General features: G+C 37.0%; 2 protein-coding genes across 4 annotated transcripts in view; one reads left to right on the top strand and one right to left on the bottom strand.

Annotated features, from left to right (window-relative positions):
• The window catches only part of LOC106871530 (nucleolar protein 6), a 36,194-nt gene extending 32,504 nt beyond the window's left edge, over nt 1–3,690 (bottom strand). The window contains exons 1-4 of one of the 2 annotated variants that reach the window (XM_014918029.3): nt 3,580–3,690; nt 2,268–2,399; nt 1,088–1,204; nt 281–463 (exon numbers count right to left, since the gene is read on the bottom strand). In XM_014918029.3, the coding sequence (XP_014773515.2) occupies nt 281–463; nt 1,088–1,204; nt 2,268–2,399; nt 3,580–3,627 (480 nt within the window). In that variant the 5' untranslated portion in view covers nt 3,628–3,690. Of the gene's footprint in view, nt 1–280; nt 464–1,087; nt 1,205–2,267; nt 2,400–2,777; nt 3,473–3,579 lie in introns of those variants that run through there. The other variant, XM_014918030.3, reaches the window with a different exon arrangement.
• Nucleotides 3,691–5,786: 2,096 nt separating this feature from the next.
• The window catches only part of LOC149136502 (PCNA-interacting partner-like), a 35,516-nt gene continuing 16,680 nt past the window's right edge, over nt 5,787–24,622 (top strand). For both annotated transcript variants that reach the window (XM_089348809.1, XM_089348810.1), the window contains exons 1-6: nt 5,787–5,925; nt 11,592–11,695; nt 16,522–16,706; nt 17,537–17,836; nt 21,989–22,177; nt 23,011–23,175. In XM_089348809.1, the coding sequence (XP_089204935.1) occupies nt 11,593–11,695; nt 16,522–16,706; nt 17,537–17,836; nt 21,989–22,177; nt 23,011–23,175 (942 nt within the window). In that variant the 5' untranslated portion in view covers nt 5,787–5,925; nt 11,592. The remainder of the gene's footprint in view (nt 5,926–11,591; nt 11,696–16,521; nt 16,707–17,536; nt 17,837–21,988; nt 22,178–23,010; nt 23,176–24,622) is intronic.

Here is a 24,622-nt window from a genome sequence, read left to right as displayed (position 1 = left end):
CCATTGAAACTGTTGCTATGAATACTGTATATTGTGAATATGGTATAGGACAGTTCATCATGAGCATGCACAATGAGAAACTATGATTACCAGTGACATTAATGCAAAGGGCCACAAGAGAATAAGATATAATAAGATATGACCAACATTAATTTAAAGATCATATTTAATTACAACAATATTCAGTAGGTTGACACCTTATGGGTTCATGTTGATTTCTAAGATGAAATATTGATATATCTTAAACTGAATCCACAAAATATTTCATATTAATACCTACCTTTGGAATCTTCACAGCAATGTCAACATGGAGCCCTAGTTTAAGACAGGTGTCTAATGGGAAACTACCAATAATATTGACTGATGATGGTGGGTGAAAGCAGAATGTCCCTTCAACTGTAGAGGGTTTCTGTACCAAAGGAACTGAAAGACCACATTTCTGAACCCATTCTTGATCATTTAACTGGAAAAAAAGAATATATTTTTCTCATTTTGGAAAATAATTTGTATAGAGTGTACAAAAGCACAATGGCTGTGAGGATAAAGTGCTGAACAACTAACCACATGGCCTTAAGTTCAGGACTTACTACACTTATTGTATTCTATCTCTTTTTCTAGTTTTCCCAAACTGAACAAAACAAGCCCCACTCTTACTAGTGTGATCATTCACACAGGCATACACACACACACACATGCATACAGTAGGCTTTGTACCAGCACTACCTACCAAAGTTACTCATAAGGGATTGGTCAACCCAGGAACTGAACCTGAAACCACATAGTTGACATCTTACTAAACAGGCATACCTGCATCTTGTAAATATAAAAGGAATATCCTTCCTTATATCATTTGTGACAATAAATAGTGTCAACAACAACTCTAACCCTGAAACCAAATGTTATTTATGCATTACTATAGAACAGAATAAATATATACAATGACCTTTAGTTTCCCTCTTACAGTTTATTTTATGAAGCGTTTCTTAAAACCAGCATCATGATTACAATATCTTTGATATCAGAAATGTGACTAACTTTAAAATCTTGCAAATCAAACAATAAACACTTGGATAAAAGAATAACTTACCTGGTAGCTTTCACCTTTAGGTAAGTTCTGTAAGACATCGACAAGTTTCTGTACACTTTTCTCTATTTTCATTCTCTTCGCAAAACTCACTTTTACCTCTGACAAAAGCTCTTTAATCTTTAAAAAGAAACCAACATCACTTAGTATCAATGACTGTTCTCAATTTAAAATATTCATTTCCATTTTTCAAACAAAAGCTGATTAACAAATATGCTTTCTTTTCATTGGAATGAATCTTTTACACATACACATGGACCTTTAGTCTTAAAGTCAGGATCTAGTTTAGAAAATGATAGCTTGAAGTGGCTTTTGATAAATGAAACTGTATTATTTTGATTGTATTGAAAATGTCAAAAAATAATTATTCTCCATCTAAATTATATGAATGACCCTGCCCTGGATCTGCATATTTTTCACCTGTTTTCATCATAATTATCATTTACTCCTCCAGGACTCCCATCTCATCATCATTTGTTTACCTACATTTCTTATTGCCTCATCAAACACTATCTACTTCACTCTGACCCCCACTCCCAACAGCTTTCTCTAGATCCATAAACAAGAGACTTTACTGAACCAGCTCATCATCACCTACCAAATGCACATTGCTTTATTGTACTCATCCATCTATATTAGTGATGTGATCAAGAAGGTGAATAGAAGAGTATAAGAACCAGAGTGAGTGGGTGAAGGGACTAAGAGTATGATGATAGAAACATTTATTAGGGTGAGAGTTATAAAAGAGAGAACAATAGACAAGAAACTTAGAATACAAACTCACAGAATATTTCACATTTGAAACAGCGCTACTGACATAGTATGCAATATAGTAAACTAAATTTAACTGATTGGCACCAACATACTTCAACCACTAATTCTTGAGACATTGTTTTCCTCTCTTTTTTTCTCTCTGCCACTGCTTCTGAACCTGCTACATACCTTTTTCACTCAGACTTACCTCTTATTGTCATGTGTGACACTTCCTGGTCTGCTCAAATCTGCTAACCCAAGACCTTACACCTCAGAAATGCAACTCTGTAGAATTACCCCAACTTTTCACTTTGTTCTCCAAACATCTCCCACCAATCTGGGAGTACCAGCAATGATCATGGAGACTGGTCTCCACTCTACAGACTAACTTATAGAAGATTTGTTTCATCTAAAATAAAACATAACTTGCCTGCATTCGGAAAAGAGAAGAATGTTGAAGATTTTCAATTTCTTTATATTCTTTCATTTCTTCAGCTGTTGGAGGTATTACATTTTTGTCACCACAAATCTTTTTCGTACTCCCTACTTTTTCCAAGTTTTGCTGTAATTGAAAAAAAAAAAAGGATAATTTCAAAAGGAAAAAAAGGTTATCATGATCATCTCATTTCTATTTTTTTCAGAAAAATTTTAGTCATTAAGATGCTAAAATGGGATTTTAGTCCTTGCTGGTTATGTAATTATGTGGAGATGGGGGATTATGGGATACCAATGCCCTTTATAGGGCAATGGAAATTAAAGAGTATTGCTGATTCGATTCCATTTCACAACAATGTGTAAAAATTTTCAGAGAATCACATAAAGAACTGTCACATATGGCAGGCAGACGATCTTGATGCGATGAATGAGGTGACAACACTTGCTGTGATAAGGTATTAGGTGAGATGATAGAGAAGTTAGAACACACCACCAGTATCATTACCTTCAACATCGACACAGGTACCACCAGCTTACTACGACCGCCACCAATAGTTTCTATGCAGTCGCTCACCTTGCTAGGAATAGCAGGCTAATTTGTCTAAAATCACACAATAAGATCTTAAATAAGGGCGTGTTGAATATAGTTACAAAAAAATGTAAAATATAAATAGATTTATGTTATCCGAATCGAATTATATTCTCTGTCGGTTGAGATGAAAATACTTCAGGTGCTCTATTTCCTGCTTACCATTTCCAACGTTTTAAGAATCTATGCAGGAAATATGATCGCGAAGCCTTCTGCATTAGATATAGTTTGTAGTTAATCAAGGAAGGCCACTTCGGGTAAGCACTTCAACAGGGTGACGAAATTATTTGAACAGAATAAATGAAGTCTTCATCGTCATGAGTTTCTGGAGAAGTACAAAGTTTGCGTTACTAAAGTTGAAAGTTATGTTTTAGTAAAAACTTTTCGGAAACATTGTTTTGCAGGAAATATTTTGTTATGCAACCTGAATACTTGAAAAATACTTTCTTAACTAAAATAATCAACTGTTGAAAAATAAGCAGGGAATATTAACAGTTTTCTTTTAAAAATATTAATCGGCTGCCTTGATATTCTGTAACCAAAACAAAAAAGATTAACATGAAGACGACTGTATTGCAAAATTTTCAAATGATGTGAATTAACCACGTGGAATGTGGAAGGGCGAAAACATCAAAACAGAGAGATAACAACTTTAAATATTTTCATAGCATATGGCAGAATTAAATTTATAAATATGAGAAATACAAAAGATACGTACTTTGGAACTTTCGGTTACTACCGTCGCAGAATATTTTCGTTTTGTCATAACAAATAATCGCCAGAAAATACAAAACGTGAAAGTTTGTATGAAATAATGTACAGCGGTGTTACCGGAAAATAGTTACCTTCTTAATTAAGTACAGGATTTCAAAATAAATGTTTAACCATTTCAAGGCTAAATAAATTTAATATACGAAATTTAATAAAATCTTGTTAGGTACTATTCATGGGAAAACTAAAATTACAGTGACAACTTTAGTATCTTTTTTCTTTTTTTCGCAGTTTTTTCATATTTCAAATATATATTTTAAAAATATTAATTTTCCAGCTTATATATTTGTCAATGGGAACATTCTCCAGACAAATTTAACATATAGTCCTCTGAACTATATGTTAAATCAAATTTTATATATTTAATATGTTAAATCAATTATTTACATTTGACGGATATTTGTTCTCACCCTCCAGCCTTCATCAGGTGTCGTGGGGAAATTTCGAACCTAGATTCTCATTCTTATGGTATTTTTTCGATGTTATTATTATGCTATTCATATCTGCATAGGAGGTTGTTGTGTCTTAGCATATGTGCTGCTTCTCTTAGTTTTCGTATTTTCCAGTGGTGTTCTCTGTCTATCATTTTAACTTCATCTCACAGGGGAAGATGGTCTCCATTTTTCCGATTTATCAATATCGCCTCGTGTCATAGCTTTGCGATGTTCATCTACCCTTATTTTGAGGGGACAACATGTTTCGCCTTTGTATAGCCTTACCACAGTTGCATGGGATAGTGTACACGCAGTTTTTGGTCATATTCTCTTCTATTGGTGGTTTTACCCGAAGGAGATATTTACAAAGTGTTGCATTACTCTTGAATACTGCCCTGATGTCATATAGGCCGCATAGTTTTTGTATCTTTTCGGAGGCCTTTCACATAGAGTAAACAGACTGTAGACAGTTTATTGGTTTCATCCTCTATTTTCTTCATAATTGGAGTAGATAGTATGTTTTGGGGTCGCGTAGCCCATCTCACTCAAAAGGTCTGTGAACAAGGTTTGTTTAAGGATGTTGAGCAAAACACACGTTTCCAAAGGTGAATTATTCAAACCCCAAAGAATTCCTCTCAACACATGGCTATGATGCTCCCCACTACTTCTGCTCGTGATCAGAGATGCACATATCGTCAGCTGCTAAGGGATATGCTCAACTGGTTAAGGTCAAACAACTGACAAGCAAATTGTGGTATTCAGCAGAATATTTGCTGTAGTCCAACTTTTTATACCAAGACCAAAAAATGTTCATGATAACACTTCTAATCAATTAAGATCAGAAGCCATGAGAGCCACTGCCTAGTACTGCATCCGGGCATTTATTATTATTATTGTTGTTATTATTATTATTATATAACTATCCAGCATTTGGTAGATTGAGGTCCATTTCGGATCTTGTTCAAAACGGGGGCACCAGTTTTCATTTATGTTTTATGTAGTGATTTTGGTACCGAAAGACTTTCAAACTTCGTATACTTATCTATTTTGTGTTATAGAACAGAAAAAAATTTTTGTATTCGAATTTATTTCATGTAAAAAATTGTCTTATTTCGATAATAGATAAGTATACGAAGTTTGAAAGTCTTTCGGTACCAAAAACACTACGTAAAACATTAATGAAAACTGTGGCCCCCGTTTTAAAATAGATCCAAAAGTACCCCAACCAAGAACAAGAACTGTCTTTCAACGAATCTCCAAACAATTTTCTTCCACCAAATCTCACTCAAAATTTTGGCCGAGTTGCGTAAGATGACGAACAAGTCCAATCGACCTCCCCTGCCTCTCAATACGAAATCGCGAAGTAATCTTCAGTTATTCTCTGACACTTGTCAGCGAAGTAAAAAATAAATAAATAAATAGAATCCAAAAAATAGCAACTGGAGATCTGCGTCAGTAAAAGACAGTTTCGTATGCCACGAGAAGAGACGAAGTCTAAAGTTTCTGGCTGAGAACTTTTCTTCTCCATGTCACGATCTTCTCTCCACGAAGTGACGCGAACCAACACGAGTCTCTGTAAAGTCGCTCGGCTTATACCAGTCATTCAACAAGGGGGAAGAAAACCTTGCACAGCATTGTAGATCTTGATGTAGAAAAGAGGTGATGGTCACAGATGGAATGCTTTTGATCATAAGTTCATTTCGTCAGGAATAGATAAGAGCAACCTATTTCACAACCTCTGCATATGTCAATTATCATCTGATTGGTTCGTTGACAGTGACGTCAACATAGTACGAATTTCAAATTTCGTACAAACCTTGTCGCTGTTTTCGGAGAACAATAACATACAGCCACTTAAGGTAATTACTTTAAGCGTTAATTAAACGTCTATCCTTATTTTACTAAATTATCTTTAATAGTTTTTTTTTTAAACTTAACCAGAATGTTATGATATCGTGTTATTTTCTTTATATACTACTTTGGTTATTTTCATAGCTTGGTCTACGTGGTAACTATTGTCAAATAAATGTAAAGTATTGTTTACAAAACGAATAAATATTTCCAATAACTTATTTTTTCAACAATTGTTAATTTACTAACAAAATGCATATTTTCTTGTCGTTACAATTATTTCCATTCTGTGTTTCTGTGTATTTGTTTAACTTAAAGCTTAAACATTATAGTTGTAAATAATTTCACCACCAACTAAACGAACAACAAAATTCAGTTGACTGCGACAATTATTAAAGTTAAATTTTTTTCCAGTTTGTTATGGTATGTGACACTTTCTTCCATCACCCATTACTACACCTCATTTAAGTTTTCCAGCTACTCTTGCTAAAAAAAACAAATTATTGACAGTAAATCTTCGAACACTTTACCCATTTTTGAAGAAGAAATTTTAGTTTTCGGATTATAGCTCAATAAACTTTCAGAAAATTATTGCTCTCTTTCTTTTTCTCACATTATTGGATTGTAAGAAAATGGAATGTTTTGACGTTCGTGCTTTTCCTTTCGTTTGGTTACGAATGTGTCTATCTCATTTCCTAACAGCAAATTTAGCTATAAAAAGAGAAAGAATAAATTTTGTATTCGCATGCAAACGAAATACAGACGAAGTCCTAAATACCCCACTCTCTCTCTCTCTCTCTCTCTGTATATATATATAAACACTTAACTTTTATCTTTGTCCCATATATATATATATATATATATATATATATATATATATATATATATTAGAGAGAGAGAGAGAGATTTTGTAACTTTCCTAGTATTATGTGTATGGGACAAAGATAAAAGTTAGGTGTTTTTGCAATGTTTTCTTATGAGTAGGTATTGTTGCTTAACCCCGGTTTTTAATTCATTTTATAAAGTACAGCGAAGCAAACGGGGCATAAAATGTATTAATGTATTTAGTTTATTAAAAATTGCTTACTGTTGAGAATATGGCGCAATGAATCAGCTGTTTGAAATAGCAGGTCGTAGCGAGTTAGTTACTGCGCGACTGTCTACGTCGTTGTTTAATCTGCTAGAAATAGCAACCAAAATCTTTCTTAAATTGCACTCGTAACATCTGAAATAACATGTTTAATAATGTAGTCTGAGACATACTCCTTCGAAAAGAGAGTTGTTACAGCTAGAGTGCACCTGAGCACTAGACACGATAATTTCATTATTTTTATTATTATCTACTTTATATGTAATGTTAAGAGTTGCACGTAGTCTCCACTCTTCAGTCTATTTTTGTATGTCTGATTGACCAAAGTGCCTAACTACGACCATCCCATCTTCAATATATTTTTTGGATCTTTCTTTTTTTAGATAGGCGTACTTTGAAGAAAATTAGGCTGCTATTTCTAATAGGTTAAACGACTGCTCTCATTGCCCCGATAGAATTCCTGGCTTTCTGTATGTTTGTCTTAAAAGAACCGTCTTAATATCGAAGGCACTGTCATGGTATTAGCTGTCGGAAGTGAAAGTAGAAAAATCTGAAGGAACGTTACTGCTGGTTTGAGTTGATTCTTTGGCTACTGACAGCTAATACCATGACTGGCCGGAGCGAGCTGTCTGTCTCTCTCTCTCTCTCTATCTATCTATCTATCTATCACTCGAAAGTTATTGGAACAAATTTGACACCTATATCCATGCGTTTGAAAACACACAGAGTATAAGGGTACTACTAAAGCAGAGTGGTCCCGAACGCGCAGTCGCGCGTCCGCGCTCGCTAGTCGTGAGTGGTCGATCCTATTATTTTTAAACTTCAAACTTCATTTGTTTTCTATTTTGATAAATTCTCTCTGTTGAAAATTATATTTTTATATTAAATTTGCGTTTTCTAATTTGATAAATTCTACGGACACAAACAGAGGTGAACGAGTGATAGATAGATAGATAGAGAGAGAGAGATAGTGAGATAGACAGACAGACAGATAGATAGCTCCGGCTAGTCAGTAGCCAAAGAATCAACTCAAACCAGCAGTAACGTTCCTTGTCAGTTCTACTTTCAATTCTGACAGCTAATACCATGACAGTGCCTCGAAGGAATATACTGGATGTTGAAAAGGCACTGTTGAGCGATGAGAGAATGTAATTATATTGGACTCACTATATTATGTTAACTTCCACTCTATGTTCTTCATGCAGAAAGCATTCTTTTCTTTCATGTCATTAATTTAAATTGCTTAATGAGTGAATGTTTCCAGTCTGTGAATAAAATTAGGCTGAGGATGCCAAAACCAAAACCTTCCATATTTGTCCCTCTACCTACCATAGATCAAACTCCTTTTTACTGCATGTTCACATTCAATTTATAATCAATTTGAATTTCGGAGTGATGGGGAGAAGAAGGCGGAATTGGATGCTAGAATTGCTGATACTGGTACAATAATGTACCAGCTCCAACATTCGATCACCAGAAGATGAGAGATTGGTTAAAAAAAAATTCGATTTTTTGTGGTCATAAATATTGGGTAATGACCGAAAAAGTACAATTGTGAATATAAACGGAGGAAATGGGGCTCTTCCAAAGGATCTCAAAAGTAATGTTACTCGATAAGGTGTATAGCTCAGAGATCAGAAAGTCTCTCCAAGTCGAGCTGCTATTTCTCTGTACTAAGAGGCTGTAACACTGGTACCACAGACATGTGATTTGAATGTCGCAGGTAAGAGTTGCAAGACAGATTCTTTCAAGCACCAACAGGCAGGAGCCCTAGGAATAGACCAAGGATGATATGGCTGAATAATATCCATAGTCACAGTTGGCGCTTGAGAATCCAGCTGGAAAGTCTGACGGATGCTTTTGATAGGACCCTGCAAAAGAGATGCCTGAGGATTCAACCCTCACAACCCTTCCATTAATAACAAGGAAAATGGATTAAATTTTAGGGTTGTCTCCCTCACCCTTGATAAGTGTTATTAATTCCTGTGATCATTTTGTTTTTAATGAAGGTGCAGCTCATTCATGATATTACTTAACTATATGTTATGGATACAGAAGGCATCCTGAGAAAATTTCCCATGTCACAGTACCAAGAATGATGCTGTCCTCTAACCCACTCCTCCTAAGCAATTATTTTTAACATGTCCATTTAAAATGTCCATCAGTATGCCAATAAATCTCCATTGTTCTCCATTTTACTTGCACGAAGGCATAGATGTAAAGTTAACAAGCTTTACATAGAAGACAACTGCATGATTCAGTAGCAGAATAACTAATAGTTTCTATTTCTGGCGCTGCTGCAAACTCTTACATCAAAAGCATCATTCTCAAATCTCCCATTTGTTTTGGAAGACACAAATCACATACCAGTTGGATGTTTTGTGTTTTCATACAATTCTGGTTTTGTACATGTTTGGTGTCTAACCTCAGTTCATCCCTAATCAGGTTGACCTATGGTTAAAGGCATTCTAGTCATGACCATCCAGACTTTTGTTCAAATATAGTATATCTACAACTAGATTATCCAATGCGTTTTTTTTCAAGTAAGAAATTACGAGGAGATTTAGCTGCTATTTTTAACAGTTTGATTAGCTGAGTGGTTGCATAGATAATCTCTCATTGGGTTTCATGTATATGCTTATTAAGGACATTGTCCCATATATGTGACAGGCATACCTTGCCATGAGCATTCAGAAGTTGTAGTTTCAATATATTGTAGTAAAGTTCAGAAAAGGAAACTCAATCATTATGATGAATTCTTATCATCATCATTCTCAGGAACTTATGATATGAGATACAAAAGCTGTGTTTAAAGAGGAGGGGATTAGTTTACTTGAAACCTTTTTACTCTTAATCATTGTGTACCCCCATGTTTTCCATAGTCTGTAAAGTCCCTTTATGGCCCACGTCAACTCCGATTGAGCAAGCCTACGATTAGAGTATTCCAGTGATGATCATCCTAACTTTTTAGGAGTACCTAGAACTATGTAAGCTTATGTGTCCTTCTCTTTTCTAAAGGTCTCCTCTATTACAATGCCATTGATATTTAGCCCCAGTACTTGACAATTACTTTGTCAATAACAGAAGAGGAAAAGACAAATAGACTTTGATGGAGGATTTGAACTCGGATCATAATGGGCCATAACTAAACATCACAAGTCATGTAGGATGTAATTTAAGAGATTTTGCTGCTATTTCTAGCAGGTTGAGCAACCACTAAGAGGTACTATAATTGGTTTGTGTGGTTAGAAGCTGGAAAGACAGCCAATGATGTGAAAATGTCCATCAGTATGCCAATAAATCTCCATTGTTCTCCATTTTACTTGCACGAAGGCATAGATGTAAAGTTAACAAGCTTTACATAGAAGACAACTGCATGATTCAGTAGCAGAATAACTAATAGTTTCTATTTCTGGCGCTGCTGCAAACTCTTACATCCAAATTCCCTAGAAAAAAAAAAAATCTCTATGCTCTTCCTTGTATATATTTAAAGTTTACATTAACATATCTGTTATTAATACTACGCAGCTCAATGTTGCATGTTTGAACTATAATCATCACATCTTTTATTCAGATACACTATTATACTATAGAGCCTTTCTCTTTTTAGAGTTTTGAACAGTCGTTCTCAACTGGGGTTCATGTGGGCCTTGGAGGCCCATATATGATTTTGTTAAAATTTTTCTGCAATAAATTTTTCTCTTTTTTTTTTCTCTTTTACTTGTTTCAGTCTTTTGACTGTGGCCATGCTGGAGCACCGCCTTTAGTCGAGCAAATCGACCCCAGGACTTAATCTTTGGAAGCCTAGTACTTATTTTATCAATATCTTTTGCCGAACCGCTAAGTTACAGGGACGTAAACACACCAGCATCAGTTGTCAAGCGATGTTGAGGGCACAAACACAGACACACACACATACATACATACATATATATATATATATATATATATATATATATATATATACGACGGGCTTCTTTCAGTTTCCATCTACCAAATCCACTCACAAGGCTTTGGTCGGCCCGAGGCTATAGTAGAAGACACTTGCCCGAGATGCCATGCAGTGGGACTGAACCCGGAACCATGTGGTTGGTAAGCAAGCTACTTACCACACAGCCACTCCTATGCCTAATACACAAAATATTTTAATGATTTTTTTAATACAATTCCTAATAATATTTAATTATAAAAATATGTTTTTTTAAACATTGAATAGCTCGAAGAATCCAGTAGAGTAAAATAGGAATTAAAGGGGTCCGTAGGTAAAAATGGCTGAGAAACTCTGGTTTAGAGTGTAATTTTTTTGTTATTCCTGGTAAGTTGTGTTACTACATAAAAAGTCTCTCTTTGCTATTTTGCTGTGTTTCTGAACAGGATCCAAATCAATTCAGTTCATGTTCATCTTATAGAGAGTAAATAATAGATTTCTTTTCCTGGGAAATTAAACTGTGTTAAACCAGTGCCATATCCTGAGAGGAAGGTTCAGATCTCTGCTTAGCACAACTGAAAATGGAATTTGATACTGATTTGGGGGATGTTTCTAAATTATGAACTTTTAACTTACATTTACTTCTCTTTGGACAGGATGACAGAACCAACAGTCTACCTATTCTCTCATTGGGAGATAGAAAACATTGAATCTCTACTCACTGAGTTGGTTAAAGATATCTCCTCTAATGGCAATAATGGTGAGTTTCAACACTTCATTTCATAGCAATGTGTGTATGGTTGTTATTTTATCCAGCAAAAACTCATTGAGCAGACCTATGATGAAAGGATTTCCTGATGTAACCATCTTGTCTTTTTGTACAGGGACTATATTATCCCATGTGGAGGCGCAATGGCCCAGTGGTTAGGGCAGCGGACTCGCGGTCATAGGGTCGCGGTTTCGATTCTCAGACCGGGCGTTGTGAGTGTTTATTGAGCGAAAACACCTAAAGCTCCACGAGGCTCCGGCAGGGGATGGTGGCGAATCCTGCTGTACTCTTTCACCACAACTTTCTCTCACTCTTTCTTCCTGTTTCTGTTGTACCTGTGTTTCAAAGGGCCAGCCTTGTCACACTCTGTGTCACGCTGAATCTCCCCGAGAACTACGTTAAGGGTACACGTGTCTGTGGAGTGCTCAGCCACTTGCACGTTAATTTCACGAGCAGGCTGTTCTGTTGATCTGATCAACTGGAACCCTCGACGTCGTAAGCGATGGAGTGCCAACACAACATATTATCCCATGTATCTATTATTTTTAATGTGATTTTAAAATCTGGCTGCTTTTGCTAACAAATCGAGCTTCTGCATAAAGACTTCTTCATTGGCTCATGTGTATATGATTATGCATAAACCTTACAGTTGATTGGTAGAATACTTACTTAATCAGAAAAGTACTTTGCAGTATTTTTCTCGTTCTTTACATTCAGAGTTCAAATCCTGACAGGGCCAGCTATACTTTTCGTCCTTTTGGAGGCCAATAAAATATAATAACCAATCCAGTACCAAGAATGATGCTGTCCAGCACCCACTACACTCTCGGAGTGGTTGGCGTTAGGAAGGGCATCCAGCTGTAGAAACTCTGCCAAATCAGATTGGAGCCTGGTGTAACCACCTGGTCCACCAGTCCTCAGTCAAATCGTCCAACCCATGCTAGCATGGAAAGTGGACGTTAAACGATGATGATGATGATAGCCATCATCAAAAACATCATTCTCATAAAATATTGTCCCTGAATCCCATTAACTGTGAATTATGGATAAATTGAGCCCACAAATTCAGTTTTGATCTACAATTAAAGATCTTTTTTCTTCAATTAAGAGACTGATAAAGATACAAAATAATGTTACTTTCCCTCTGCAACTTTCCTCCTTTCCATGGAATATGTGATTTGTGTTTTGGAAGACACAAATCACATATTCTGTTCCTCTTTGATGCACAAATCTCTACCTCTTTGCTGTCTAGGTTACTCCCGATATAACAACCTTACTCAGAAAGGTGGTATGTGTTTGCATATATCTAGAATTCACTCTCTCCACCACTCAACTGAATAAACAGCAATAAAACATCCACTTACTCAGGTTCAAAGATTTTCCTCCTCACTCTTTTGGATTCATCTGTTGCTTCTACCATGCTCCAAAATTCTGACAGCTGTTTGACTGTCTTTTGTTATGCTTAAACGATTTCTGTATTTATCTTTGAATTCACCTTTCTTAGTGATTTCAATCTCCACAATTTCTTTCAGCTCTCATAATCTTCTCTTCGATGGTGCTGATGCAAGAACTAATTTCTTTGCAATTCTGAACTATCTGCAACAGCTAGTCATCTCCCATTTGCAGATAATCCTGACTGAGACACAGATAACATCATTACCATCGTTTAACGTCTGCCTTCCATGCTAGCATGGGTTGGACGATTTGACTGAGGACTGGTGAACTGGATGGCTATACCAGGCTCCAATCTGATTTGGCAGAGTTTCTACAGCTGGATGCCCTTCCTAACGCCAACCACTCTGAGAGTGTAGTGGGTGCTTTTACGTGCCACCGGCACGAGGGCCAGTCACGCGGTACTGGCAATGGCCACGCTCAAAATGGTGTTTTTTACATGTCACCTGCACAGGAGCCAGTCCAGTGGCACTGGCAATGACCTCATCCGAATGATTTTCTAACGTGCCACCGGCACAAGTGCCAGTAAGGCGTAGCTGGTAACGATCACACACAAATGGTGCTATTTACGGACCACTAGCATGGAAGCCAGACAGCTGCTCTGGCAATGATCATGCTCAGACAGTGCAGTTAGTGCTCCACTGGCACAGGTGCCAGTCATCGAACATGGTTCAATTACGATTTCAATTTCACTTGCACCAACAGGTCTTTGCAAGCAGAGTTCAGTGTCCAATGAAGGAGAGGTTGGCATGGGTGCCAGTCATCGAACTTGGTTTGATTTTGATTTCAAATTCACTTCCCCAACAGGTCTTCACAAGCAGAGTTTAATGTCCAATGAAGCAAAGATACGAATAAGTGAGCCAGCCTTCTGGCAGAGGCCACAGATTATGCTCTCACTTGGCTTGCTGGATCTTCTCATGTACTGCATATTTCCAAATGTCCCGGTCACTAATCATTACCTCGGTGAGGCCTAAAGTTCGAAGGTCGTGCTTCACAACCTCATCCCAAGTTTTCCTGGGTCTACCTCTTCCACAGGTTCCCTCAATTGCTTGGGTGTGGCACTTTTTCACACAACTATCCTCATCCATTCTCTCCATATGACCATACCAGCGCAATCGTCTCTCTTGCACACCACAACTGATGCTTCTTAGGTCTAACTTTTCTCTCAAGGAACTTACACTCTGTCGAGTATGCACACTGACATTACATATCCATCAGAGCATACTGGCTTCGTTTCTTGCAAGCTTATGCATGTCCTCAGCAGTCACAGCCTATGTTTCACTGCCATGTAGCATGGCGGTTCATACACATGTGTCATACAGTCTGCCTAGGCCCTTTGTCACTAGCAGAGATAGGAGCTCTCTGAACTTTGCCAAGGCTGTTCTTATTCTAGCAGTTACACTCTCAGATCATCAACCCCTGCTATTGACTTGGTCACCTAGGTAACAAAAGCTATCAACTACTTGTAGTTTTTCCCCCCTGGCATGTGACGGAAGCTGTTTTATGCACATTTTCAGTGTTTATTGTCTCTGAGCAGTTGCCACACACAAAAACTATCTTCCCAGTTAGCCTTCCTTTGATATTGCTGCACCTTTTATGTGTCTATAGCTTACACCAGGTACATCTTATGGAGTTTCCAACTACACCTTTTCTACAGATTGAGCAGGGCCATCTACCTGAAGGGGTTTGTGTTTTGTCTACCTTCTTACTTATTAGGACTTTGGTTTTAGCTAGGTTAACTCTAAGGCCCTTCGATTCTAGTCCTTGCTTCCATACCTGAAACTTCTCCTCTAGTTCTGATAGTGACTCAGCAATTAGGGCAAGGTCATTAGCGTAGAGGAGCTCCCAGGGGCATGGAGGACTATGATAAATAAGAGGGGGCTGAGGACTGAACTTTGGTGGACCCTTACATCTACCTGGAAGTCTTCACTGTACTCATTGCCAGCCCTCACCTTATTGACAGTGTCCCTGTACATGGCTTGCACAGCTCTCACTAACCACTCATCTATCCCTAGTTTCCTCGTCGACCACCGGATAAGGGATCAGGGGACTCTGTCAAAGGCTTTCTCCATTTCAACGAAAGCCAAGTACAGAGGATTATCTTTGGTTAGGTATTTCTCCTGCAGCTGTCTTACCAGAAGTATTGCATCAGTGGTGCTTTTCCCTATGTCCAAAAACGAAGACGCTACCTGTTTTTTACAAGTGCTGTAAATCTAATGGAGTGACTTTCAAACATTTTTGGCTCACTAAATACTAGTCATCATTATCATTATTTAACATATATTTTCAATGCTGGCATGGATTGGACTGTTTGACACGAGCTGATAAACCAGAAAGTTGCACCAGGCTCCTATCATCTGTTTTGGCATGGTTTCTATGGTTGGATGCCTTTCCTAACATCAACCACTTTTCAGAGTTACTGGGTGCTTTTTACATGGTGCCATTACAAGTGATTTTTTATGTGGTGCCAGCAGAGGTGCCTTTTACATGGAAGCAGCACAGGTGCTTTTTATGTGACACCAGCACCTGCAGTGTTGCCAAGTAGCTTGCAAAACAAGAATGCTCAGCTGGGACAAGGAGTGGAACTGGGAGAAGTGGTCACATGCTGGGCAAGAGGTTGTAGTTTGATAGAGAGGCAGAAATAGCTATCTTGCTACAGAGGTGATACTTGGTTACTCCAGTAAGACAAGGAAGGAGATGGAGGTTGGAACAAGTTAGAGAGAAAGAGATGGAGGTAGAAGCAAGTTAGAGAGAAAGAGAGAGACAGAGACAGAGAGGGCCCACCCCACAGAGAAGTGGCATGGGGAGAATGTATGTTGTACAGAGGGGGTAGAGATGTTCCATGAGAGTGTAAAGGGTGATATTTAGAGATAGCAAGTGACAGTGAGAGAAATTGGAGTGATTGGGGGGGGGGGAGTATGGTAGATACGTAAAGGTATTGAGAGTGTGTGGCTATGCATGTGAGGGAGAGTGGTGGAGGAGTTTTGCCAGAGGACAGAATTATTATAATAACTTTGCAGTGCTTTCGCCTGATCTATAAACCTGAAATACATTAATTTATAGGTATACTATACACAGAAAAAAGACGTGTGAAGATGTATGGAATACATAATATGGCATCTCATCTCACTATTGTACGAAATATCAAGAAATACTGCTTTTGAAGCACAACTACTTGACCATTCAATGTATCATAGGACTTGGCTTATTCAGTTTTGAAGCTAAAGCATATTTGTTGTTGTTGTTTCTTTTTTATCTCTAAAGATAGAGAAGGTAATTATAATGTCTATGTCAAGGAAAAGAATAAAGGCAAAGAGTTTTAAAAGCAATGTAGAGAAACCTTTTTTTTTTTTCTTTTTTACCAGATTTTGTCATCATTGATGCCAAACACTGCCTTGAAGGAAATATTCCTGCTGCCACAACACTCTCAAGTTATTTAATGGACACTTACCGAATGTTTGGTGATGCAAAGAATGCATGGGTGACTGTTCTTAATGTTGATGATGAGCTGTGTGCCTTGCAGCTGTGCCTGGCTGACATGAATATGCAGGTAAGGTAACTTGTCGTGGGACAAGAACAAAAGCATATGAATTAGAGCTAGAACATTTTGTAATTTTGTAATCATTATTTGCTGTATCCAAATTTCAGTGTTAATATTTTCTGTTCAAAAACCACTATGATGAACTTTGCCTCTCATTGCTTCAGAGTTGAAGAGGATGTGATCAAATCAACAGAGAGCAGTCAAAACAAGAGTATTTTAGGCTTATGAATATGGCAACTGATAATATCAGTCAATTTCATACTGAAAATTGATAATTGTTATGTATGCTCAAATCATTAATAGATAAATAAATTATCATTAGTAATATTTTATACTATAATAATGATTTATTACATATGGACAAGACTAGAAATTTTGGAGGAAAGCTAATTATACTGACCCCAATATTTGACTGGTACTTTAACTCATTGAACTCAAAAAGATAACAGCCAAAGTTGACCTTGGCAGGATTTGAACTCTGAATGTAAAGAACTGGAGTAAACAGTAATAGTGCAAAGCTCTAATGACTCTTCCAATCCACCACCATCAAATTTAGGCACCAGACCAGCAGTTTTGCAGGGCAGGGGTTAGTCAATTTTTTTGAGCCCAGTAGAAGAAAGTAAGATAAAACTGATCATTGCAGGATTTAAACTCAGAACAAATATTGCAAAGCATTTCTGTCCAATGCTCCAGTGATTCTGCTAATCTAACTGCCTGAACAATATTAATGATAAAAAAAAATAAATAAAAATCCACCACATCATGCTTTACATGCCACTATTTACTCTTGAGAGAAATTATAAATATTATCACTAAAGTCCATCTCGTATTTTTTTCAGACCACTGGTGACTTTGATGTTCCAGTTAGTGATGTATTAACTGCACTTCAGAATGTGCAGCAAAGAAAACTAGCTGCATTTGCTGAAGATGGCTTTCTGAGTGAAAATCCCGACTCTCTTGTATCTTCAGATGAGGATGTTTTTAGTAAATACCAACAATTTTTGAACAGTTGTAACTATGTTGACTTTTATGACATCTTCAATTTCTACCAGAAATGTTCTAATACAAAGGATGCCCATTTAACATGCATGGCTCAAAAGTCCTTCATCCTTTTGGGTTTACCTAGTCATCCAGTTGAGGTAAGCAAACACAGTTACTTTCTTATTCAAAATTTTTTTTAATATGTAGTTTTAATATATGTAGTTGACAGGGCTATTAGGGAAAAGAAAAAGGCATAGAAGGATTGGAAGTATGGTGGTAGCAGGGAATTGTATCAAATTGCCAGAAAAGAAGCTAGGAGACAGGTTTACTTAGCCAAAGGGAAAGCAGATAAGAAAAAATTTGCCAATGTTCTGTGTTGTGAGGACCAAAGATTTAGTGTTTCATGTTGCAAGACAGTGTGCGAGAGAATGATGATGTCATAGGAGAGAAATGTATCCGCATGGATGATGGCTCACTTGCATTTAATGAGGCTGCAAAGAGAGAGACCTGGAGATGCCACTATGAAAGGTTGCTGAATGAAAAGAATGAATGGGAGAGAGTCTGCTGAGTGTTGACCCAACAGAGGGACCAACTATCCGAATTGACAGTACTTTGGTAGATAAAGCAATTAAGAGTATGAAGACAGTGAAAGACCCCAGCCCATCAGGAATCACTGCAGAGATGCTAAAAATATCTGGGGGTTTCAGCTATAGTCTAGTCACACATATAGTCAGTCAGGTGATACATAGTCCTACCCAATGACTGGTGTAGCAACACCATAGTCAACTGCTACAAAGGTAAAGGTGATGCATTAAATATGAATAGTTACAGTTATCAAGTTATTGGCTCAGGTAATGAAAGTCATGGAGAGGGTCATAGCCCAACTAATTAGGGAGACAGTTAGACGAGATGCAGTTGGGTTTGTGCCAAAAAAAAATTCTCTGATGCTATATTTCTGGTAAGACAGCTGCAGGAGAAATACCTAGCCAAAGATAATCCTCTGTACTTAGCTTTCATTGACATGGAGAAAGCCTTTGACAGGGTTCCCTGATCCCTTATTTTGTGGTCAATAGGGAAACTAGGGATAGATGAGTGGTTAGTGAAAGCTGTACAAACCATGTACAAGGATGCTGTCAGTAAGATGAGGGTTGGCAATGAGTATAGTGAAGAATTCCAGGTAGGGGTCCACCAAGGATCAGTCCTCTTATTCATCATAGTCCTCCAGGCAATAATAGAGAAATTCAAGACAGGATGCCCCTGGGAGCTTCTTTATGCTGATGACCTTACTCTAATAGTTGAGTCACTTTCAGAACTAGAGAAGTTTCAGGTGTGGGAGCAAGGTCTAGAATCAAAAGGGCCTTAGAGTCAATCTAGCAAAAACCAAAGTCTTAATAAATAGGAAGGCAGTCAAATCACAAATCCCATCAGGTAGATGGCCCTGCTCAATCTTTAGAAGAGGCATAGGTAGAAACTCCATAAGATGTACCTGGTGTAAGCTATGGACATATAAAAGGTGCAGCAATATCAGAGGAAGGCTAACTGGGAAGATAGTTTTTGTGTGTGGCAACTGCTCAGGGGCAATAAACACTGAAAATGTGCATAAAACAGCTTCCGTCACATGCCAGGGGGGAAAAACTACAAGTAGTTGATAGCTTTTGTTACCTAGGTGACCAAGTCAATAGCAGGGGTTGATGATCTGAGAGTGTAACTGCTAGAATAAGAACAGCCTTGGCAAAGTTCAGAGAGCTCCTATCTCTGTTGGTGACAAAGGGCCTCTTGCTCAGAGTAAAAGGTAGACTGTATGACGCATGTGTGTGAACAGCCATGCTACATGGCAGTGAAACATGGGTTGTAACTGCTGAGAACATGCATAAGCTTGCAGAGAATGAAGCTAGTATGTTCCACTGGATGTGTAATGTCAGTGTGCATACACAACAGAGTGTAAGCACCCCAAGAGAAAAGTTGGACATAAGAAGCATCAGATGTGATGTGCAAGAGAGACAACTGCACTGGTATGTTCATATATTGCATACAAATGAGGACAGCTGTGTGAAAAAGTGTAACACCCTAGCAGCAGATGGAACCTGTGGAAGAGGTAGACCTAAGAAGACCTGGGATGAAGTGGTGAAGCACGTTCTTCGAACGTTGAGCCTCACAGAGGTGATGACAAGTGACTGACATCTTTGAAGATATGCTGTGCTTGAGAAGACCTAGCAAGCCAAGTGAGACTGCAATCGTGGCCTAAGCCAGTGCAGCATAACTGGCCCATTTAAGAGTACCCTTCAATCATTGGGCAATAAACTGTACCTGCGAAGACCTGTTGAGTCAAGTGAAGTCATTGTCATGGTCGATGCCAGTACCACTTGACTGGCATCCATTTGTGAGCTTCTTGAATTTTACTATCAATGTTACAATAACACATTCCAGGTAGATAGATAGGCTATATATATATATATATATATATATATATATATATATATATATGTGAAGGTTTGGAGGTGATGTACAGAAATTATATATAAAAAATTAAGGTACTCAGAAACCTGGATGTTTGTACGTTTACAGATTTTTTGTTAATGTCACATATTAAATGAAGCGCTTTTCACCTAGTCGTGTAGGTTTTTCAATTTGAAAAACCTACACGACTAGGTGAAAAGCGCTTCATTTAATATGTGACATTAACAAAAAATCTGTAAACGTACAAACATCCAGGTTTCTGAGTACCTTAATTTTTATATATATATATATATATATCATCATCATCATCGTTTAACGTCCGCTTTCCATGCTAACACATGTGCATGTGTGTGCACAGATCCTGATCTGAAATTAGGGAAAATCAACAAAAATGAAGCTACTATTGCCAGCTACTAAAGATTAGCAGAAAATGAATTGTTTACAAAGAAATGTGTATTTCATTTTTGTATTTGGTTTGCAAGATTATGTGAATTGGTGTGTTGAAGCATATTTTATTGTCTGAGAAGAGTCATTCTCTTTTAGTTCCTTGTTACTTTAACAAACTCACTGGTTCAAAGAAGCAATGAAATTTTAGAAAAAATAAATAAAGTGGAAATCAAACCAGTGAGTGTGTTAAGTAATAAGGCACTAAAAGAGAATGATTCTCCCCAGACACAATAAAATATGTATTTATTCAGTTGAACGTGTTCTTTATGTATTCAGTTTAAACAATACCTGCAAACATCATTTTGAACCTTAGTTCATCCAAGTTACTTGGTAAAGTTGTTTATACAAATCACACATTTCCAAGAGTTTGATCCTATTGATCAATTGAATATAATCCATATTATTACCAACAGTACTTGTAACTTCAAATTAATTTATCGGTGATATATTTTGAGTGAGATGATTGCCTTTTCTTTTTTTTCCAATTTCTTAGATTTTGGTTAATTCCTTTTAATCAAACTGTAATTGCTTGAGTCGTAGGATGCACAAAATAAAGTACTTCAAATGTTTTTAGTTTTTCCATACCAGCCTGACTGGCCTTCGTGCGGGTGACACGTAAAAGCACCCACTACACTCTCTGAGTGGTTGGCGTTAGGAAGGGCATCCAGCTGTAGAAACACTGCCAAATCAGATTGGAGCCTGGTGTAGCCATCTGGTTTCACCCAGTCCTCAGTAAAATCGTCCAACCCATGCTAGCATGGAAAGCGGACGTTAAACGACGATGACAATATTTTGAATTAAAGTCACAGACAAATATTTGACTGTTATTTCTAGCAGGTAGATTTTGAAACATTTGGCATAGAAAAATTGTGAAATATCATCGAAACATACAATATTGGTAATTTGCAGGTCTCTCACTTCCTCTCTGCTTTGTTTGGTATTGGTTTTCGTTTTCATCTGTCATGTTTAGCACTTCTTTGAGTGTCCATTTCTGAGTCACTTTCTTACTCTGTATATCCACGTTACTATTTTGAAAATAATGAAGAAAAAAAAAACACAATCAATGGGTAGAAGTGAAGCTAGACATCTGTACATCTATGTATTTTTTAATACTTACCTATCTAGAGTTTTGTCTCATGATTGTCACACTGAAGGGGCAAATATCTCACTCTGTTCAGTTTGTACATTCATTGTCTATTTTCTATCTACACTAACTTCTTCTCCACACAGCCATGTGTGTGTTTGTGTGTGCACACACACACACACACACACACACACACACACACACACACACACACACACACATATACACACGTGTACACACACACATTTTAAGCATGATGTTTCATGCATATTTTCTCCCTGTATCTTATCATCTTTATTTCTATGTCATTTTCTCATTCCAGAAAGCCATGGTACAGTTTCTCTGTTCCACAAGGAAAATCCTTGAGATTGTCAGTGAAAATTCCCTTATTGATGCTTCTAAAGATGTGAAGTTCCATTACAATCAAGTGGCATCTGCACCTGTTCTTTGTGAGGACAAACTCCCTGTTAGAACCCCAAAAGCTGTGTCCAGTAAATTGTCATCCACACATGTAATTAATAAAAGTTTATATTTTTGTCATCATAATTTTGCCTGCAGTAGATGATTGAATTGGTAGTGTGAGACAAAATACCTTGGAGTATTTATATATAATGAACTTATTGTATACAGTGCTAGATGCACTACAGCTCATCAGAAAAAGTAACTGAAACTGCATGAACAGTACATAGAATAGGCACAGGAAGTGAACGGTGGAAAAGTCTTTAAAAAAAAAAAAGGAAGAAGAAATGAGAGGGGGGGGGGCATCAGGTGTACTGTTGGCAAATTTCAGGAAGCATGGAAGTTTTGAAGGATGTAGTGTCTCAACAGCTAACAGTTGATGCAGGTAGTTTATTCTATGGTTCAGCAATTTCTGAGCATGAAAAAATGTTTCCAAAAGTCATGGGTGCTGTGTTGCTTTTTTGATTTTGTAAACATATCTACAAGTGTTAGATGTATGAATTTCGAAAAGGTGTCCAAGATTATTGTTGGAAAGATGGTTGATAATCTTGTGGGTGTCTACCAAGTCAGTTGCCAGATGTTGGTGCTTTGGTATGTTTATGCCTAGGGAAGCAAGATGTTCAGAGTATGTCATGTCATGAGGAAACATCACTTTGCTTGTGAAAAGAGTAAGGGTTGGCAACAGGAAGGGGATTCAGTCAAGACATAAAAATGATGATGATACAAGCTTTTCCACTTAAATGCAGGAACACTAGCTCTTCTTCATGGTCCTGAATCATACACACAAACTCTCACTAATGCACACATACACACATCAGACATCTCCCATATCTCTGCTAAGAATGAAAATTTTAATATTTTTCTCTTTCTCTCTTCATCTACTAGAGGTATATTTACCAGGTATTCTATTCCTACCTTGATCTCTTGGTCAATTCCCGCAGCCAGATAAGTCTGGCCCGTGTCCTTAATGTTCCTGACCGAGGACTTGACCATCAGGCTTTTACTGACCTGAAACGTGAAGCCAAGAAAAGTGAATTGCCTATGTATCAGGTAAACTAACTTATTGTTTCATCTCCTTGTATATCTGTCTGTCTGAAATCAAACATAGGTTGTAACTAACAGTCATAAATATAATTGCCCCAAAGGTTAAACAACTTAAAAAATAGGAATTTGTTGAAATGTTTGAAGAAAACTGAAGGTTCAAACAAATTTATACACACATACATAATTAGATACATAAAGCATTGAAGAAGGGATTCACTATTATAATTAGGTAGTATTTGGACACACCTAACAACTCAATTAGAATTACAAAAGATTGAAAATTTAAAACAAGGTAAATTTGATAATATTTTATATAACAAAAGTATAGATACAGAATTTAATGTTTCTTTTCTGTGTCAAGTTGTAAAGCAGCCCACTCTGTTTGGTTTCATCTTGCAGAAAAGGACATTTCAATTGATTGTCTGCTAAGAACTTTCTTTTTTTGTGTTGGCATTCTTGGCACAGTCTCTTGAGGCCATTGATTTATTATTATTAGTAGTAGTAGTAGTAGTAGTAGTAGTAGTAGTAATGGAGATTAGCCAAATTCAGAGGAATATCCTTCTGGCAAACATTTTCCTTTCTCCCAAAAGATGGTCATGTTGCTTTTGGGCAATTTGGTATGTAGTAAAAAAGCATTCACAATATTCAATTACTATGTACCAAAATGGTTTTGCCACTACTAATAACCTGGTCTACCAACCTTGTAATAGCATGTCATCTGATTAATTTGATTTACACCAACCATGTCGCTGTTGTAAGCAACATTTATTTATAAATGCTGTCTCCATTTTTCATCCACATTTGGTTGAGAACAAGTGAATGGAAAATTAATTTACTTGTCTCTTTATGCAGGCACAAAAAAAAATTTCATTTCTGCCTCTGGATTTTCCCAATTTTTAATTTTGCTTTTTTATATTCAATGACAACATTTTTGTATTTGTACTCCATGTAGAATATATTTATGTTGCCACAACTTGTGAGTCTGCCACAAGTTTAAGAGAACTGAAATACTGGTCACAAAATAAAATACAACTTTATTTATGATATGGAAGCATTAATTTTCAGAGAATACTAAGGCCTTGCTGACTTTGTTTCCCATTGTAGTAGTAGTGTTCAAATTACAAACCTTTTTTTTTTATTTGATGTTCTATTTATGGGATATAAACGCTTACTATAAATAGCCAAAAATAATACAGAATGGAAGGAATTCTTTTGTTTTGGTTGGGTAATGGGTAGAGGGGGGTTTTATTTTCAAATAAGGAACTATAATGTTCCTCATCTGAATGTAATGCAGATATCCATTATTCCAAGTACACAAAGTTATAGAAAAGTTTATGATGTGGAAAAAATTGCCAAAAAATTTGTAGAACACAAATTTCGCATTATACAATGCCAGGCGGTATTCATTGAAATCATGAATTAGCACTAATGTAGTAATTATGTCGATATTCTC

The sequence above is a fragment of the Octopus bimaculoides genome, chromosome 3 (assembly GCF_046866305.1).
Source record: "Octopus bimaculoides isolate indiv1 chromosome 3, ASM4686630v1, whole genome shotgun sequence".
NCBI lineage: Eukaryota > Metazoa > Mollusca > Cephalopoda > Octopoda > Octopodidae > Octopus > Octopus bimaculoides.
The sequence above is the reverse complement of the archived record's forward strand: the minus strand, read 5'-3'. Positions and strand labels throughout refer to the sequence as shown.